The sequence below is a fragment of the Buteo buteo genome, chromosome Z, assembly GCF_964188355.1.
Source record: "Buteo buteo chromosome Z, bButBut1.hap1.1, whole genome shotgun sequence".
NCBI lineage: Eukaryota > Metazoa > Chordata > Aves > Accipitriformes > Accipitridae > Buteo > Buteo buteo.
The window spans coordinates 88,223,877-88,245,014 of NC_134204.1; the positions used below are offsets into that span (position 1 = coordinate 88,223,877).

Below are 21,138 nucleotides of genomic sequence, written 5' to 3' on the forward strand. Positions count from 1 at the left end.
GCTGTGTGACCAAAAGGAGCCCTCTACTGCAGAGGTAACTGTCTCAGGCAATGGAATGGTTAATTCTACTGTGTTTGTAATTATGATACTACATCCAACATCTGTCCTGCTTTCTAGGCTTCATGAGTGAGCTGCTGCTTCTCATAAGCATGCTTGATGGTAAGGACAGTACCAAAGAAACCTATGAAGGGAAGGAGACTTGCATACAGAGGTTGTTTACCTCTAAGCACTGGGGTTTTTTCCCTCTTAGTTGTAGGGAGTAGGTAAGAACCAGTGAGCATTACAGAACAGAGCTCAGTGTAAGATAAATACATTAAAATAGATTTTAATTCACTGAATTATTAAATGTTTAATTTATTATGCAAGCAAGAGAAACTGTCCACAAATAGTAAGTTACTGTACGGCTGTAAGTACAATATTTTCAGAGCAGTTCCGATACTTTCGATACTGTATTAAAAGGCTACAATTTTTACTATGAAATCTCAGGTATTTCAAAATACTCTACATGCAGAATTTGTTCTTGTATTAAAAACCTTATACTTAACTGAAGATACTTAGTGCTTAAGAAAATGCACCTTTGACTAAGATCAGGAATGAGAAGTTTCTTTTTCCTGCAGGACAAAAATATTATGGGCTGTTGACTTTTTACTCCAACTTTTTAGAATCTTGTAAACTAGATTTTTTAAAAGCTTTCATTTGGCAAGTATATTTCTTTTTTATGAGTTCACATTTCGTAGAGCAACAGACCCATGGTTTACAGTATCGGGACCTCTTCCACATCAGTGTTACTCAAATTAAAAAAAACAAAACAAACCAACAACAACAAACAAACACCCCCTCCCCCCCCCCCGCCAAAATCAACCAACCCACCCCCCACCCACCCTCCCAACCCCAGAAAAACCTGATGTTTACATTCTAATTCTGGTAGTAGGCAAACTGTCCTTACCAAGACTCCAAGAGTGCAAACAAACGTGTGTCTGTCTGTATCACTGTGCTTTTCTTCCTATCCCCAATAGTTCTGTTTGGACATTACATTTTTCCCTGAACTACCCATGTTTGACAAGTGGACTGATGCCCCATGGCTGTATATATACTGAAATACACACACACACTCCTCATACAGAGAAAGTACATACACATGAATGTCATTGTATAATTCCATTAATAGATTCTCTCCCCCTCCCCACAAATGTCTAACGGTGCTGCAGTGATTTAAAGACTGACCTCTAATGGAATACTCAGAAAATGCATTTACTCCCACAATATACAGCCACTGGACTATTACAAAAGGATTACTAGCTTCAAACACTAGTTTGGTTCCTGTAGACACTGCTATACATTGACATTCCTATAGAGATCTTAATTATGTAGTTTATCTGCTTCTGCTGGTCAGCCATGCTGTGAATGGAGGAATTCTTTTACTACAGAAGTTAATGGATATGAAACCATGCATTTAAAAAACATATTGCATGCTTTACAATCAAATGGAGAGCTCTATTTTCAGTAGAAATACTGTAAAATTTACCAAGTGATGTAACACTTGAGTAGTCAAAAGTAAACCAATTTAAAGAAACCTCTGGTATAAGCCACTACCATACTTTGCTGTTAGTGCAGTCTTTCGTCTACCATTTGAAACATTGTCTTGTATTTGTTCAGACAGTTTTATATAGCTCTGGAAGGTTAAGAATTAATCTTTTGAAACGTAACAGTAAGATAAACTTTTTTTTTACTATCTAGAAATAATCCAAAGCTCACCCACAAATTACTTCATAGTTCAATAAGGCAAGGTAATACCATTCAGAAAGACAACCAAAAATCACTCCTTCCACCAAGATGCAACTGCAAGGCGTATCAGTTACTAACTATTGAATAGTGTTTCAGTCAGCGTTACGTGAACTTCATAGGTAAAATCTATTAACTTTCATTGAAAATTTCCAAGTATTGCTGAAAAGGAGTAATCAAATGATCAAAATCTAGGATTACCTACTTATTCTAATTCAAAATTATTACAAATGTAATCAGAAGAACTAAGTAACATTTCTACAGCATATATGGACAGAATCCATCTTAATATGCATCTGCCAGACTTGCTACAAAAACATCAATGTTGTCATCAAACCGCTTAACCAGGTCAACTTTTAGCATCAGTCCTACACTCTTGCTCAGTGGCCCTGGTTTCCAGGGCTGGGCAGGGCTGGTCAACCCACCACTCTCCATGCTGTGCATTGCAGGTAGTATCTAGATGGGATGACATATGTCACTTTGGAGTAACAGTTTTTTATACAGGAAAGTTAGTGTCCAATGCTTCAGAACAATACTCTTGTAAAAAACAGCATATCATGAGGTAGAATTAAAAAAGTAACACTCAGTGCACATTAACAGGCATAGAATTAAAGTCATAAGCAATCTACCAGTTCAAGGAATTTCTGATGGGAAAAAACAAAACCAGCCATGAAAACAAACGGAACTGCTTTGATTTCATGGGTGCTTCTTCGCCTCCAAAACCAACACAGTTCAAGCCTATAAGAACAGTAAGATTTCTTCAAGATGTTACCTGTAGTCCCTTTAATGACATTTAGCAAAACATTAAGATGAGAAAACAGCAGCCTAGAAGCAGGGAGAGTGAGAGCTTAGGGAAAAAGCCATTATGATCCAGTGCAGGGACAGGGGAGAACCTGTTTCTTTATTACTAAAAGGCCACAATTTTTATGGAGCGGAGTGCAGAGAAATGCAAGTATTCATACAGTCACACTGCATTCTATTTCAAAATACTTGAGGAACAGAAAACTTAGCACTTCCATTAGACTAATGTCAAGAACACAGTATCCAGAAGTTTTGCCACATGCTGCTACTGGGGTTTTTTTGTTCATTTCCCACCACAACCCCCCAAACAGCTTGGCCAATTAAAAACTTGAAGCTCAGCTCTTCTTTTCCATAAAAACCTTGTATTCCACAACTGTCCTCAAGCTTTCTGCATAAGTCATTTCTATTGCTTTAAGTTAGAGCTGAGGGAAGTCCCCCGAACTGTTTCTAGCAAACCAACGGATCCAAGCTGCCCCAGACGTAGGTTCAGGTTTACAGGCTGTTATATGGACACAAAAGGAGCTGGGTGCCAAGGCAAGTGATGTATTTCCAACTAGTCTCAGATATATTTCATGTTTTATTCCTTCAGTCACTAGGCCCCATTTTTCATGGCTTGGCCAATTAAAGTGGAAAAATACATCTTTATGAATCGTGTTCCTTGCACATAGTTCCAAAAGCATTCAAAAGGTACAAGTGTTTGAACTTAAGAGTCAGTGTTTTAGAAAACAGGACATCTCTCTTCATTTATGATTACATCAGTCTACCTTTGAGTTCAAGACAATAGTTTCAGCAACAATGGAATTGCTCACAAGATATGCTATGGAACATTTCAACCTACGAGTTGCTATTTGAGAAGACTATGGGTGTTTATTTGCTTTTTAATTTAACTGAGTATATTTACTTAAATTGTTATTCTTCCTCTAGCTGGGACAATATTCTACTGAGACAGTATCACCAAATAATTCCATCAAAAAAACCCATGAGAACACAAAGTTTAGGACTTTTACCAAACAGTAGGAAGCCTGTCAGCTGCGCATACTTAAAACTACTTGAATGTAGTCCTTTAGCAGTCAGTTGCTAGAGATGATGAAAACCCAATGCAGGAGTAATTAACTAGTCCTCAGAGTACCAAATAACCCAATATTGAAGGCTTTGTATTACTACAGAAATTCTCCAAAAGAGGAAATTTAAGTTTTTTTTTCCTCATAATGCAGAAGAGCCTTAAGTTTCAATGACTTCAACTCCCAGAGTATGCTACCCACACAAATTCAAAACTACAAAAGGATCATCAGGCTTAGTACTTCTAGCTATCTTATCTTCACACATGTCTTCTTTTTCCCCACACACTTTGCAAAAGGCTTTATAGGAGTCAGCTTTTAAAAAGCATGCTCTGTTGAGCTGGAGATAGTGAATCTGAACACCAAGATATGACACTCCTTTTTAGGTAAAACTTCCTGCTGAATTGAGTGTGATTGGTCAGCAAAACCTTAATGAAATACCAAAAAAAAATCTTGGAACACATAATTGATGAGAATATTATAAACTGATATGGACATATGAGACTGAAATAATTGTGCATTTATGAGGTTAGCTATATTAACTTGAGGTGCAAAACTTAGCATTCATGCTTAATATGTGATTTAATGGTGAACATTAACTTTTTTTACATCTTACAATCAGCCCAGTTAAATCCAAATAGATCCTACTGTACACAGGCATGCTTTTAATCCATTCCCAAACTGACAGTACATGTGAAGAAAGGCTTATCTGGTGATACTACGGACACATCCTAGATGAATTCCTCTCACGGCAATGGTGCAGGCGAGGTGTGGAAAAACAGTCAGGTGGGAAATAGCCTTAACATCAGCAGAAAATTCTGCCGTGTTGTTTCAAACGTGGGATGAAGGTTTGTGTTACTGATGCAGAAAGCTCCCTACAACAGAAACCCTGGCGGCTGAGGAGTCAAAGTTGCCCAAGAAAGGCTGACACATCCCCATTGTACAAAACATCCAAACTGTTCGTCTGCAGTGGTTACAGGGCAGAGTCTTTAGCTGTTCAACTCCTGCTTCCCTGCCCCAGTCTTTTCCTAGTAAATTCTCTGAGGAAAAAATGCAGCTACATGTCCATCCAGAACCTCTTCCTTCTGGCAATAAACACAATATATGCAATCACAGAAAAGAAGATGTTTTAACTGCAGCAAAACATTACAGAACATCAACTCATTTTTCTAGCCAATCACAAGCAACCGAATTAATATATAAACAAAACCAAAACTTTTTCTTTTTGTGACAGTAACTAATTCTGTTAGTTACACAGAAAAGCAGCTCATCACCTAATAATCACCATATAGTAGTTTCAGCAACAGAAACTGCCAAAGAAGCATACATGAGGAAGTCTAGCTCCTTTGGAACAAGGTGTCATACCTGGAGAGCCTGGGCGAGTTTTGGCTGGACTGCTACCCTTGCCCCCTCTATATTTGTTTCAAAGAGCCCACTTCAAGTTGCATTGAAGGAAATTATCAACAAGTAGCATGGTACAAACAAACCAGAACAATGACTTAATGGCACAGGATCAGCAGGAGCAGAGGTCTGAAAACACAGCACATGGAAGCGGACTTGTGGATGCAGTATGAGAATGCATACAGTGCTGGGCTGGGAACTTGTTCCACTGTTGTGTTCAGAGATCATAGTAACTATGATCTTATCTGGATTTAGATATTTCAGAAAGAACACACTTCAACTAAACTGAAGTAAAAACCACAAACATCTGAAGGTCCTGTTGATGCAATATGTGCCTAGAACTTTGGCTGATACAGAGAAACACGTCCACTAAGGCACCCCGAGGCAATCTGACAGTGCGTTGGAGAAAATTTGGTTGTCAGTACCACATCATTGTGAGAGTAGAGGGAACGGATTTCTTTCAGGGGACTGGCTTCTTTGGGCAAACAGTCAACAAGTTCGCTGCAGTGTGCATCAAACCCCAACAAACGGATCCCAAAGCCATGCGGGGATGAAATCATCCGGCCATCAGGACTGAAACAAAGTTCTTTGATGTAACCCCGGCCCACATTAGCTTCTTCAATGCAGTGAGTCAATCTCAGGGAACAACGAGGCGAGACAGGGCGCACAGGGGCTCCTTCCTGGAATTCATAGACACAAGTCCACTAAAGGGAGAGGCAGAGAAAGGAACATTGAAAGAAAATTAAAGCACCGCAAAGACAAATGCTATTGCTTATCTACTCTTTGATAAGCACGTACTACAAAACACTGAAAACAGGCCAGTTCCTTGGCATCTCCTCCGCTTTGAACTATCTAAGCAGAACAGCTGTCTATTATCAAAGCCTCTTTTTTAATTAAATGAATGCTAGATATAATCTTTTAAATCTAGTTTTTATCTGGAAAGAGCAAAGGCTAATCCTTTGGCCAGACATCTGCTCTAATTTAGTAACCATTTTAATGAAATCTACAATAAAGCAGAACTCAGCCCACTATAATTTACAATTGACAATTGGCATTTTGTGCCCTTAACTTCAAAAGGAAAGAAATCTTCAAACAAGAGGGAAATGGATTTTTGAAGGAATGTTATGAACAGCTCTATAGCCAGCTTGTTTCTTGTGAGACAGCCAAGGATTTTATATGTAATCTAATTATCTAATCTCAAACCAAATGCAAAAACAGCTCTATGAAAAAGTTTGTATCATGTTGAAAGATTCAATTTCAGCCACAAGGCAAAAGAAGTGTTCTTAGTTCTGTTCCATGTATTCTACTGAAATAAACACAAAGGGAACAATACTAATGAATATTAATAGAAGAGAGTAAGGCAGACACTAGGACTATGGGAAATTATAACTAGGTCAATGTCAGTATCAACTAACCCAATATAATACTTGCATTTTCAAAAAATTCTGTGTTGTATAGTGGTTTCATTGTAAGTTTACAGAACCAGCATTAAAATTTATAACAGATCTGCTAAGCTTCCATTCAGTCCTCTACACATCTGTAAGAGGCTACCATTACAAAGAGTAGCTTTCTTAAAAAAAACAAACAATTAAATAAAAACCAAAAAGCCACAAACACCAAAAAACCCCAAAACCAAACCAACACCAATTTACATCAGCTATCAAACTAAACTGGTCAAGTATTCAAAGAATTCTTTGTGGGTTTGGAAAACAAATAAAAAACATCTGCGTCTTCAAAACTGAGTGGTCTGCACAACTGTCACAGCACTAATTTTGAAATAATCTTAGGAAAAAATTGTGTTTGCAAGAGGATGATCTGGTGGAATCCAGAAGGCTCTGGATCTGGAGGCTCTGGCTGGGCTTTAAGTTACAGATGAACTTGAATTAACCTGGAAGTTACTTCAAAAGCAGGTGCTCCCCAACACAGCCTGCAGGCTCTTGCTTTTTCTATACAGTCCATGAAGAAGTTTTTTCATTTTTTCTGAGTGCATTACAGACTGCTTGTTTGTCTTAAAACAGGGTCCCAGTGCAATATAGCAGCTCTTTTGTGACACTTCACAAACAGAATCTGGGTAACCAATGCAACACTGACCTTAAAGCCTGCCATTACTTATTTAAAGCAGTATTTAGGGGAGTGAAATCTGCAAGTTGCAGATGAGCCATAGCTGTTCTTATGACTTTGTACTTTAAGTAAAGGCTTGAAATGGATTCTGCCAGGAAGATCACTGATACCCCGTTTATATTTAAGTTGCAGAGTTTTAGGATGAGAGTTGAGACCAAGGCACTTGAACGTTACTTAAACATCACTGGAGTTCATCATATTCAGACCTATGGTGTAGCAGTTTTAAGTAGATGCAAAAATATGCCATGAGGTTTTTTCACAGCAGTGTAGGAGCAGCCTCTGGAAAGCATTCATCAGCACAGTGGCAACACTTCATCCTTGGAGCACCAACGGAGGTAGCAAACATTCCGAAGGCATTTGAGAAATTCAGAGGAGCTTCTCTGCTCAACTTAAACCACGTTCACCAGTACACAACTCTAATCCTCTGTCTTTCTGAGTTCACACCTCCTATATTCTTGCAGGTACATATTTTTAAGTCTTGTATTTGGCAGCACAACTACTGTTTGAAAACTTTTAAAAGAGCCGTGAACTGTAAAACATATTCTGTGAAAGAGCCAAGCAACAGGAGTAATGAATGAGGGACACAAAGTCATATGAGGTCATTAGAAAACAAAAAAGAAAAAAGAATTTCATTATCTTGGTGTAAAATCAATGCATTTGTAAGCAGAAATAACTGAGTAATATATTCAAATGCAAATTTACCCCAAACCAAGGAAATTTCAATATAGTTGTATGATCGATATATCTTACTCAACATATTCTTTAAAAGATGTATTTGTTTTACCTCCTGGTCATCTGTATTACTTGAGCACCGAAGAAGTGTAGCCCACCCTTTTGGATGTAGCTGTAGTGATGTAATGCAATTGCCTCGATCTCTTTCTCCAGGAACCTCTGGTGTTAAGACCTCCAAACTATTTCTAGGTGAACCACCTAGAAGGGGAAGTCAACTGTAAGTCTCGAAGTCTGCACATTGATCTTCACCTCTCTCATCAGTCTACTGCTGAAACTAGGTCAAACATGTGACACTTCCATCTGACTGCTAGAAAAGACCACACCTTTATGATAGGATAAATCAAAAGAGAGGTTACACGAACAATTGAAGCTAATACCAATGAGCTCGGTCCTGATTTCAAATAGCTTCTTTTTTGAAATTTGCCTTCCAACACCTCTATTAAATCACCTCATATTGTGAGCTAAGTTAGAGTTAACTTTCCACACATACACTCTTCATTATCATTAAAACAAAATCTAAAGAGTGAGGGGTTTTTTTGTAAGGACTACTGGTTCTCAAACTTGTGTGATGTGCTTTCCAAATTCTTTCCAAAGTCTGCTCAGCTGTATGCAGCTTGCCTCCCTTCTCCCCCTCACCCCTAGAAAGCTTTTCACTGGTAAATCATGCCCTGGAATCCAGATAAGCCTCCTCCTTTCATAAGGATGTTTGAGATTCTCACAACCATGAGTAGTTAAAACTTAACATAATTGCATATGATTCACAAAGTATTTACCAATTTGCCAAAATCACGGTGACTCTCTGAAAGTGTATCCTAGATTCAGAGGAAGCCTGCTAATCACAGCATCATCAGTTTTCACAGCTCTGCAGTTAGGCAGGACTTGGTTTGTAATCAGAACTTCACAAAACACTCTGTCCACATTTAAGACCTGTTGGCATACTCTTTTTCCATGCTATTGACTGTTCATGGAGAAACTGCAGATAATATACCCATCATTAAGAAAAACAAAAGCAAAACGTAGCTATGTTCTGCTCTGGCTTTTTCTTTTTTCCCCTAAAGGTCATTCACACCACCTTCATTCAAGGAAAAAGCAGAAGATAAAAAGGTGGCACCTCTACATAACAACAATGATGTACTAATATAAAGATCTTGTTGCTGTTATCAGATTTCTTGGAGAAAAACTGATTAGATCCCCAGACTTTGCTGCGTGCAATGATATTTTATTGGTTTAATGGAAGTCATAGCAACACTATTCTTTTAAGAGTCACAAAGACAAAACCACAGTTGTTCACTATTCTACTCTAGCTTCTTCTGGATACAATGAGTCAAAGTCCATGATTTTTTATTTTTTAAAATCTTTTCCTACCTTCTCGCTGGGAGGACCGTGACATATGTTTCTCAGACAGTGGGCCTGAATCATTCTGGTGACACGGTGAACCGACAGCTCGAGGACCAGACGAACCTGATGACGTTATGTCTGCAAACGGCATCAGCCATGTGAATGTAACAGCTAAGCACAGCCCACTTAATACGCATGTCCCTCACAACCCTCCTTAGAAATGTTAAGTAAAGGGTAAGGCATCTTGTTGAGAAAACACTTTTCAAAGCTCAGTTTACAGTCTAGAAGTACCATTCTCTTTGTGCCTCATACAAGTAAACTGCCAGCACAACAAACTCGACTGGGAAAGAGGTGAGCTGCATTTCTTCCTTCTTATGCACCTGTCACTACAAGAAGTTGGGGTATGAATTTTTCCCCAGGCCACTCCCTTTGTATGCTGACACCCCAAATGGCAGAATTTGTCAGTATTTTGGTCTGTTACTGCCACAAAGCAGGAGGAAGCAAGCAGTGAAATTTCAGAGCATGCAATTCTTCCAGGTCTGCTGTTGAGAGCGACCACACCACTACACATCAGTCATTAGTAGTTGCTGGAGCTCACACACAGTTGGCCCACTCAACAGGGGTTAAGTTTCTTTTATCACAGGACCAAGGACAGTAGATAAATAAAGCTAGAGACTGCCAGCTCAAGGTGCCAAAATTCCACAGGCTCTATCTACATCCTGTAGTACTAAAGTCTTGATGCCAAAAATCACCCTAGACACTTTACCTGAGCCAGAACATACCACTCAACAGTACAGATGTGTGGGATCCCTGAACAACAGAGCAGCTACTGTGCTGAGGAGTTCCTCTGCAGAATCCTTCCTACTCCACCTCTGCCTTCTTTTGCTAGCTAAGAGTATCCCATGAAACACCTCTAACACAGAAGCTGCCACAAACTTTTCCACAAGCATTCACCTGAACTTGATGTAGTCCTCCTAGCTCTTAAAATTGGGTAGCTGCCAACCTCTAAAGATTTGTTTAGGTCAAGGTCATGCAAAATCAGAAGATATCCAGAGGAGGTCGAGATCAACATTTTGGAACAGTCTGGTGTCAGCCTCATTCGCATAAGAAAACGGGTATGAAAAAACTTCTTGTGAGGACATCCCTCTTCTGTGCACCTGAACAGCGAAAAAAGCAGAAGAAATGGCTGCACTTAGCTTCAACTCAAGCCCCTAATAATGTCCAGAAAGGTCCAAGATGGGCTAAGGATCCTTGTTCATCCTGAAACTTTTCTTTGAGCACTGTCTTTATTCTACTTAAATTAGATTTTAATGAAATGGCAGAAGTCACATTTTCATCCTACCACAACAACAAAGACAGAACTTTTTGAAAAGGTAAGAACTACATTTTGGCATGTCAGCAAGAAAAGTTCTCCTTTTAGCTACTGGACTATTACCATATAAAGGTGATGCAAGTTCTTGATAGGGGCTACAAACTTATCACAGTATTTAAGAATGCATTATAGCACCATACAAGGAAGCAGGTTTTCCTTTACAGAAGAACCCTATCTTTGTGTGTTCTAGAAACAACAGCACGAACACAGCCACATACCTGTTTGTGTCCCAGATGATCACATTTCCATCAAACCCTGATGTTACTAGTAATCTTGTATTGGTATCATACTCGATGTTCTTAACCCAGCTGGTGTGACCATGTAAAGTGCACACTTTCGTGTTCAGCTTTCTCAAATCCCAAAGTGCTATTGTAGTGTCATCAGAACAAGTCGCGAACAGTCGATTATCTAGGAACCTGAAAATGGGAGAGAAATACTGTGGCTCCTTAGTGCCTTCTTTAATTTAAATATTCTTAAACAGGAATTTAATCTAACACAGAAATAAACAGAGTGGCCACACAAAAAAAATAACATACAGCAGAATATTTGCCAATAAAACAGTTCCATTAAAAACAGTACCGTTGGGACATGAACGAGTACTACATCTGTAGTAGCAAACTAGCAAACCTGCAGAACCATAGCAGAAGTTTTTCTGTGGGTGGGGTTTTTTCTTTGTTTTGTTTTGTTTTTTTTTTTTAAATTAATCATGTGATGGTCACACAACCACCAAACCACCAGTGGAACAAATGCTCACACAGAATCCCTGTGGTAACTAAATCAGTTACCCATCTGGACAATAGGCAGCTTTAAACTTACCAAGTCTTTATAAGACACAAACATCTCAGGACTGGTCAGCTTCTAGACCCCTGGCAAGACATTCCCATTGACTGGTTTGGCAGACCCTGCAACAGAAGTCTGCTAGCCTAGACTGTTTGTAATTCATGCCTTTCATCTTCCCCATTTTGCCAGATCCTTTCAGTACTACAGACAGGCAGCACCAGAAGACACAGCAATTCTGTATTCATTTCAGACTACACAAGATCCTATCACCTTGTAATTAATTAAACCCATGCTCTTCTTTTCTTTCTTCATTTCTACCCACATATCCACCCTCGTTCTTCCCTCTTCTATTCTGTAAATCTTCCTTTCTTCCCCACCACAGACATAAGCTCCTTGCGTTCAAAGGAGGTTTTTAAAATAAGGTCACCTTTTGTTATTCCTATTGGAAGGCCCCTACTGCTTTTAAACCTTGCTGCTCTGTACAGCGCATATCCTGCTAGCTTAGCCGAAACACACAGAGTCCAAGCCTCCTTTATCTAACACCTGAACACCTCCTCCATTCCAAGGCCTGCCGCTGCTCTGTACCACATGCAGGCAGTTGCTCAGCATCCAATGTAGACCGAAAGCTCTCACCAGATCTTGACCCCACTGGCACAGGCAGAACACAGCGCTCGTTGCAAAACCTGCAACAGGAGTCCATCAACGGGGACCTGCTTTTAGAAATGTCCTGCCTAGGACAGCAGTAGAACCACCCCTGCTGGAAACCCAGTGCCAGGTTCATCAGGGTGCTGGTGAGGCAAGCTGAAGCCCTGCTCTTACCAGAAGGCTGTTACAGATTATGGATGTCCTGAGGGCCTTTCCACAACCAGACCTCCTGCCACGCCGTGATATGGCCACAGTTCTGCATGATGCCTGATGCACACCACATCCGCCCTGAGCACACTGAAAAGCTGGCCCCATGGTTTTACATGGGACATACAACAGTGCTTTTCTGAGAGATTTAACCTAGTGGATTAACTGTCTGATGTATGGCTTGCTTTACTAACCACATGGCTTATCCTACAGACAGTATTGCTATCTTGGAAACACATACTAGATTTAAATCTGAACACCGCCACTGTTTGCACATTTCCCTAGACCCTTAATTTCTTTCTACCTTTGCTTATCTTTTGCTTCAGAACCTGTCTAGCTCCACAATGGCCCAGGAGCACTGCTGACTGCAGCTGCAGAGCCAGGAGGAGCTATGCAGACGTCCTGCATCCAGGAAGGTTTTGTACCACCTGGACAATCTCCACAGACTCCATCAAAAAGCAGGGAGCTTTTGCTCCCACGTTTCTGCCTCTCCTTTCCCCACAGTACAGTTCAGGTGTCTGAAGCAGGCACATGAAGTTGGGCTTTTCAAATGCACAAAAGCAGATATACCTATCAAAGTACAAGTGCAGAGCACCATTCAGGATGAGAATTTCAGATCATCTTTGGAAGTAGCAGCTGCAGAAGTGGCGCAGGCTACCCAAATTTATGGACTCCTTCAATACAGATGTGCATTTGAGATTTGCGTTGTTTGAGTCTGAATCACAACACAACATGAAATTGTTTAACTCAAACTACTGCAAGAAGAGCAAGCCTACTGCTCTGTATTTCACAAGGTATTTACAGACTTGCAGTTCTACAGTACACTTTTACGCAGCAGTGAATTTATATCACATGCACAGTGCTCCATACGCACTGCATATGTTCTGCACTTAGCAGGTCTTGAGTTCTTGCTTTCTTAACAGATGACAGGCTTGTCACTGATGTCATATTGGGAGAAGATGAGAAAGTGGAAAAGAATAGGGGTCATACTAGTTGGATTACTACACTGATCAGGTTAAGTACTTAGCCTGTTCAGGTAGTAATTCTTTACCATGATAATCTCTGGTCTTCAGCCAAAATTCAATGTCTGTATCACTCCTGCCTGAGGTAGTAGGAGGCAGCTTGACCACCTTCAAGTGATTACAGAAGGAAAGAATATCTGATGTAAAAACACTCCATCAGACAGAAGGGGATAGAAGGGCTGGAATCAGCACTAAAAAGGCATAGCTAGGTAATAAATTGAATAAATTGAGTCTGCAATTTATGCATGCCCTTACTTTTAGAAGGGCAAAGCATACTGTTTTATCTTTGGAATTCATGCCTGATGAAGGTATTTGGAAAAAAAAGCCCTACCTGACATAAAAGGAAAAATAAAATCTACCCCAAAAAAACAGAAGTAGTTGCACGTGAATACTAAGGCAAGAACAATCTACACAGAGATGTATGGTAAGTTACCCCTACAAACAGCATTTTATCTTATAAACTTAGAACCAGGCTATATCATGTAAAAATAGCAACAAGTCCAATGAAAAATAACCAATTACCATGGGAGGAATCCAACATTTCAGATTTTCAGGGCAAAAGTAAAACACAGTGTACCTCTTGCCTGTATAAATCCATCATCTGCCTTTATCTTGGATGCTACAGGTGACCCTGCTTCGCGCACTACAAACAGGTTTCAGAAGAAATAGACAGTGAGCTACAATTGGTATTGAACAGCTTTCATATAGGGAACAACCAAGTAGACTAGGATTCACTTGAAAAAACACTAACTGAAGGTGCATATGACTCAGTCATATAAAACTGACTGACATGGAGAAAGTAAATAGAAATTAATTGTTCCTTGTCTTCTTACTTAAGAAAACAAAAAAACTAGAGGGCCTCAAACTAAGCTAGCAATTTTTAAAAACACTATTAAATACTCCTTGAAACACATTTGTGCCATGGAGCTCTGCCATGGGAGAGTTTTAAGTAAGCTCAAAACCTGACCAAATTCAGGTGGAAAAAAATGTCTGCTTCAGATGATTACACACAAATCCCCAGCAACTGGGAGACTACTGGAAGAGGACCTCTACATGCTTCCCTGTTCATACACACCTTTGAAGCACCTGCTATAGGGCACAGCAGTAATGGTATTTGGTTTTGGTGCTTATCACAAGGAATTTCTGTAGTCCTATGGTGCCTGGAGTCCTGCTCATTAAGCAGAAACAATACATCAGGTAGTGCTGTACCAACCATGTGTTACAGAACATACTTAAGTTCCTTGTAACTAAGTCTGTAACAACAAACAAACAGGGACATGCAGGAAAACACAGTAGAAGATGCCAATATCCTACAAAGACAAAATAAAGCTTTAAGAAGCATTTTGAAGGAAAGCAGAAAATTTACTACACGTTGCTAGGAAGGACCTTAGTCTGATGATTAACAGCAGACCGGAGAGTTACCTGCTTGGAGATAGTACTGGTATTTTTATGTAAATCAAACTACACAGAGAAAAGACATTTAAGGACCAAGAACAGACTTACAAAGCCAAACAGACAGCCAAAGTCTAAAGAAAGGAGATCCTTTGATTAAAAGAAGAGAGTGGCAGGAAGTTTCAATGCTGTTCTCAAACAAGGAATGAGATAAATTTTCAAGACCAGCACAGCTGACCGCAACAGAGACAGCCAACCAGTCAATGAGCCTGCAACAGAACGCTCTTTGTAAAATGTGAGCCACACTAACTCACCTGAAACCCTAGCAAGAGCAGCTTGAATTTAAGGATCAGATACTGAATTAGGGATGTGTAAAGAATCAAAATAAATCCAGTTTGCTTTTGCCCTATGAGATCTTAATAATACGGCTTTATTTCTCACCTAGCTTTATCTAAAAACTAAGCATGTTTAAAGGACAACCACTAGCATGCAAGATATGAAAAGCTGTATTTCCTTACAGAAAAGGAAATATCTCAACATCTCCTCTTCTATTTGTGTCAGTTAGCCCCAGCTTGAGTTACAGGGGTGGCTTCTGCGAGAAGCTGCTAGAAGCTTCCTCTATGTCCAACAGAGCCAAGGCAACCAGCTCTAAGACAGACTCACTGCTGGCCAAGGCCAAGCCCATCAGCGATGGGGGTAGCGCCTCTCTGATAACATAGTTAAGAAGGAAAATAAAAAGTTGCTGGGGCACAGAAACTGCAGCCGGACAGAGGAGTGAGAACATGCAAGAGAAACAACCCTGCAGACCCCAAGGTCAGTGAAGAAGGAGGGGAGGAGGTGCGCCAGGAGCCGGAGCAGAGATTCCCCTGCAGCCCGTGGGGAAGACCATGGTGAGGCAGGCTGTCCCCCTGCAGCCCAGGGAGGTCCACGGTGGAGCAGATCTCCACCTGCAGCCCAGGGAGGACCCCACGCCGGAGCAGGGGGATGGCCGAAGGACGCTGTGACCCCATGGGAAGCCTGCACGGGAGCAGGCTCCTGGCAGGACCTGCAGATCTGTGGAGAGAGGAGCCCAAGCTGGAGCAGGTTTTCTAGCAGGACTTGTGACCCCGTGGGGGACCCACGCTGGAGCAGTCTGTTCCTGAAGGACTGCACGCCATGGAAGGGACCCACGCTGGAGCAGGTCATGAAGAACTGCAGCCCATGGGAAGGACCCACACCGGAGAAGTTCGTGGAGGACTGTCTCCCATCAGAGGGACCCCACGCTGGAGCAGGGGAAGAGTGTGATGAGTCCTGCCCCTGAGGAGGATGAAGCAGCAGAGACAACATATGATGAACTGATCGTAAGCCCCATTCCCCATCCCCCTGTGGGGGTTAGGTAGAGAATCTGGGAGTGAAGCTGTGCCTGGGAAGAAGGGAAGGGTGGAGGGAAGGTGTTTTGAGATTTGCTTTTATTTCTCATTACCCTACTCTGGTTGACTGGCAATAAATGAAGTTAATTTTCCCTAAGTCGAGTCTGTTTTGTCAGTGACGGTAATTGGCTGAACAATCCCTGCCTGTCCTTATCTCAACATACAAGCCCTTTGCTATATTTTCTCTCCCCCATTCAGCTGAGGAAGGGAGTGATAGAGCAGCTTTGGTGTGCACCTGGCATCCAGCCAGGGTCAACTCACCACAGCAACTATGGCAATTACTCTTACAATTCAAAATACCAGCCATATCCATACAAACATTTGAGCTTGCTACAGTCTCAGACTTGCACTTCAAACATAAATCACACACTACTTGTTACGCTCTGATTTATCACATTTATTCAGGGCATTCCAAAGGCCAGTTAAAACAGGTGACAATACCTTAACACTCTTCCCCTCCCATAAACTGCAGCTCCTCCATCAACAAAACCACCTGCCAGCATTATATACCACCACTTTCAGATTCCTCCTCTTCCCCTTTCCTGCCTTTCCCCACCACCCAGTACCAAAGAGAAGGAAAATGGCACAAAGCAAAGAGCAGCCTAAATGGCACAAAGCAAAGAGCAGCCTAAATGGCACAAAGCAAAGAGCAGCCTAAATGGCTTCACAAAACCCACTCTCTCCAAGAAAGTGCATAACACAATCTTATCATGCTGTCATATGAAAAGCAGCTATGGTAAGACAAAATATTCCTTCTGACCTACCTGATATTATTTACACAGTCTTCATGGGCTTCAGAGAGAGTTTTGATGTGCTTTGAAGATATTGGGTCAAAAAGCAGTACTTCAGTCTGTTCACAAGCAACAGTCAACACTGACCTGCAGGGGAGTAGAGCAAAGCAGAAACATTTGTATTCGGTAAAAGAAATACCTGTGCATATCCAGCTAACCTCCATTCCCTATCCTCACAAGAAACACAGCTTCACCATTACTTAGCTTGGCTTTCTGTTCACACTGCATAGAATCTGCAGCAGTGTTTATATTTTTTTATTGCCTTCTAGCAGATGCCTATTCTCAAGCACTAATACACAAAACACGTTGAAGAAAATAGCATGTTGTTTTATTCTGGAGAAGTTAACTTCTCTAACTTCTTTTTGAGAGACCGTGACTCTTCTCCTGCTTGGCTACTGGCATAATTAATGCACAGCTGGTGCATTTGCTGGACAAACCACATGATCTTTTAATTCACTTTTTTTTAAACACGCAAGGTGGTTGTTTTATAACAGCTATGCACCTCATAGATTCAATGATGGCATTATTTAAGTCACCCAGTTAAGTGTATTTACATCAGTGGGTTTTTTAGAAGTTACTTGAGGGTGATTTATCCCATCACTGCAGTGCAGTGCATGAACTCAGTGGTTCCTAGCTGGAAAAAAAGAAGAATCAAGCTCTGGCATGAAACCCGCTGCTTTCTTCATGTCAGGATTATTTGCTTAACATTGCAGGAGAGAGTGGAAGAAAAGACAACAGTACCCAAGAGTAAGTGCAAAGGCATCTACTCTGAAATTGTACTGCAGATTTTCCATATGACTGTGCCCATGTCATGATATCCCTCTGTCCATTCACTGGCAACACTTTTTGAGGGGTTCTGAGACACTGTAGCTTGTTTTTCAGGGTGTGAGATACCAGCTGAAGAGCTCTGTAAAATGCAAGGGTCTGACAGAGGCTGTACTGAGAAAGGAATCGCAGCCTGCACTGCGTGCTGGCAGCCTGCTCACATGTGTGAATGAACCAGCCACAAGCTACCTTTGGATAACCTACACTCTGTCACTGCATTAACACTCATTAAAGAGGACAACATATGGTGACAACCTGCTCCAATCTCCCTTCCTCATCAGCGACAACATTCCCTTAAGATCTTTACAGATATTACCCCAGCTACACCACCACTTCATAACAAGCAACCAGCGCTGAAGTGCAACCACCAACTTCTTCAGAGTAAAGACATACTGTTTCCTTATATCCTTCCATAACACCGACTTCAATGGCTATTTAGTTTGGCACCAACTCAAAAGCAGCATAAAGATCACATTCAGACAGCGTATTCACTAGCAGAATTTTTAAACCAAATTCTAAAGGATAGCACCCTTCCCCAATAACCCAACTACTCGAGCAGCTCTGCTGACTGCCTGCATTTTTCCACATCAGAATAGTGTGAAGCCAGTAAATGCTAAAGGCAGAAATAAGACTGATTCAAAGGTTTATTTAAAATATGCAGCCTTTCTGCAACTGAGTCATTTTTTCACTACAGCCTTACTATATAAAGTTTCAATTTAAAAGTTTTACTTTTTAAAATAGCAAGGAGTCAGGGGATTGGTATTGGACATCACATGCTATTAACTACAAAGAAAAAGAGTTCTCTGACAAAAGGTGTTGTTTTCTAAATGCAGTAGTGTTGTTATGGAAGTGATGGTCAAAGGCAGCAACAGCAAGGCACTGGCACCAGGCTAAATTGGGCATTAGCAGAGACTCAGGCTGGTAACATGGCTAATTGTTATCCATGTTTTTTGAGATTAATTTCATAACAGACACTAAACCAGGCTACCATTACTACTCTTGATGCCTTGAACAAAGGCAGAAGGAGGAAAATTTTACTGTATCACTGTACTAATGAACTTTTGCTTGCTTGAAAACTTCAAAATTTTGGTATGTACTAGTTAGATAAGAAAAACCTTCAGCTTTGTCAATGGTATGCACTAAAGGCACCAACAGACAGGAGGCCTTGGGCCTGATGTACCTTGGGCCCGGATGATAAGCTTTGAGTTCTGCTGAGTTTTTGTAATTAAAACTTGCCAAGGCCAGTTAACTAGGAGAAAGAGATGACCCACCCTGCGCGTGACCAAAGGGGGGACACTATGTAAATGGTAATATGAATACGTATGACTGGAATAACATAAATTTCTGCTTGTTGTAGGTAACGGTGTGCACAATAAGTGGAGCAATCCTCCATGCACCCAGCGCTGCAATGAAGAATGCCTGCTTTCTAAAGCTCCAAAATCAAGTCTTAGAGAGTTTCTTTGACCAGGTTTTTCGGTAACACTCTGACAACACAGAAAAGTCTGGAGCAAGATTTAGTATCTTACTGTATCACCTATTTCACTTGCCAAAACCAGAACAGCAAAGAGGACCCTGTGCCTCAGGAACCTTAAACACACCTGGCTGGTGACCTACAAAAGAAATTACTTTCCCACAACAGTCACCTGAGAATGGTTTTGATAGTTTGTGGCACTTAACTTTGTCCTCTTCAAAAAATGGGAGGAACAAATAAGGAGCTGAAACTTAGCTCTACAGCACAACCATAGCAAAATCATCGTGAGTTCAGGTGTTCATGGAAACCAGAGCTCTGTTCTGATGAAAACTCACTGAAAACAGAAAAGTTAACTAGCTATCAAGGGTAACAAAGATTTCAATCCTGGCTATCCAAACTGAAAACACTGTTGCAAACTGAAAACCTAGGTCACAAGGTCCTTCTGCCAAGAAAACCTCATCTACAAGCATACTGTAGTACACAAATACGCAGATATCTCTGAAATAAACTCACTCCGCTTTAAGCTGGTGTGCCAGGACTTCTTTTATGCTAAACGAGTCCAACTGCCACTTGCTTTTGTCTACACTGTTATACAAGTATACCGCAGGACACCTCTAAACTCATTTGTCAGTGCAGACCCACAAAATTCATGGAACCCTAAATGAATAAGTAAAAGTATAGCATTTAAAACAGAAACTTAGCTCTCTGAGGACTCTGACACGGATGCTTGTGCTAGTTAAAGAAACAGCTCCACCACCCTGTTCTCAATCTTGCGTCTCACTTCATCGCCTCCCCTTCTCCTGCAGGAAGGGCTGCAAAAGGAGCTGGGAGCACCTCCAGGCAGCGGGAAGCGCACCCCATCCAGGGAAGCCCCCTCTGTCACCGCTCTCCCTCTCCACCCGTGCTCCTCCCTGCCTCCCGCCTGCAACGCGGCTGCTAGCCTGGAACGAAACCCCAAGCAGACGGTTTCACGGCGCGATACAGCCAGTAGCAGGCGGGAACCTCGGAGGGAACGGTGCAGTCTGGCTGAGGACCATCCCAGCCCTGTCTCCCCCCAGGTTGAGTCCCGACCCTCCTCCACCTGAGCTGCCCCAGGCTTCACCGGGGTGCCCCCCCCGGGCACACCAGGTCATTAGAAAAGCGTCGTGTCGTGCCCCCCAGCCCCAGGCAAAGAGCTGGGGGGTGCTTACCAGCCTCACCCCAGCCCCCCGGGAGCGCCTGCCGGGGCTCCTGCAGACCCTCGCCCCAGCGCGGCCGAGCCAGGCGGGCAGCAGGGCAGCAACCGGGGACCGGGGGGGGGGGAGTAAGGGGGTTGGGGTCCCTCCCGGCGCAGGCACAGCGGGCTCCCCTCTCCCCCCGCCGGTGCGGTGAGGCGGCATCGCCGGGCGCGGCCGGTAGCCGAGAGCCCGCAGGGAGAGCGGGGTTTGGGGAGGGGAGTGTGGGGGTCACCGGGGATCCGCGGTCGAGGCCCTACCCGTCGGGCGAGTACTCGAGGTTGAAGACGGCGCCGTGCGTGCGGGTACTGAGGTACACGGAGTCGGCGGGCTGGATGGAACCGTACAGCCCGGTCATGGCGCGGAAGGTATCCCGCGCCGGGTCCACGGCGGCGCTGCGGCCCAGGCTGCGCCCGCGCAACCACCCGAACAGGCCTCCCCCCGGTACCGACCGCGGAGACGCGGACAGCAGCTCCAACTCCGGCTCCATACCGGCGGCTAAACCTATCCCCGGGCCGCCGGAGCCTATCCCCTCCGACCGAGAAACCTCCCCGCTCATCGCCCGAGTAGCGTTGCCATCGCCGGGCCGCCCCTCCGTATATCCTCCGCCGCCGGCGGCACCGCGCCTGCGCGGTCACCGCCCGCGCGCGCGTCACGGCGGGCCGGGCCACGTGACCGCCGGGCCACGTGACCGCCGCCCCCCGCCACCGCCGCCCCCCGCCTCCGCCGCTCCTCGGTCTCGCCGCCGCGGCCCCCGGTACCGAGAGGCAAGGGCGT

The 21,138-nt window shown here is 42.7% G+C and overlaps 1 protein-coding gene across 1 annotated transcript; it reads right to left on the reverse strand.

Annotated features, from left to right (window-relative positions):
* Positions 1 to 895: 895 nt before the first annotated feature.
* DCAF10 (DDB1 and CUL4 associated factor 10) lies at positions 896 to 20,974 on the reverse strand. Its single transcript, XM_075019951.1, has 7 exons — positions 20,622 to 20,974; positions 16,825 to 16,938; positions 10,824 to 11,021; positions 10,188 to 10,390; positions 9,261 to 9,371; positions 7,948 to 8,093; positions 896 to 5,746 (listed from the first exon to the last, which is right to left on the reverse strand). Exons 1-7 carry the CDS (start codon positions 20,918 to 20,920, stop codon positions 5,378 to 5,380), a joined length of 1,440 nt encoding a protein of 479 aa, XP_074876052.1. The 5' UTR covers positions 20,921 to 20,974; the 3' UTR covers positions 896 to 5,377.
* Between the last annotated feature and the right edge of the window lie 164 nt (positions 20,975 to 21,138).

Bases quoted from the DNA above. Each gene is read 5' to 3' on its own strand.
- DCAF10 (XM_075019951.1), bottom strand. From the start codon at position 20,920: ATGAGCGGGGAGGTTTCTCGGTCGGAGGGGATAGGCTCCGGCGGCCCG. The intron at 16,939-20,621 runs GTAGGGCCTCGA...ACTCCCCTGCAG, and splicing joins CTCGAGTACTCGCCCGACGG to GTCAGTGTTGACTGTTGCTT. The intron at 5,747-7,947 runs GTAAAACAAATA...CTCTCCCTTTAG, and splicing joins GTAATACAGATGACCAGGAG to TGGACTTGTGTCTATGAATT.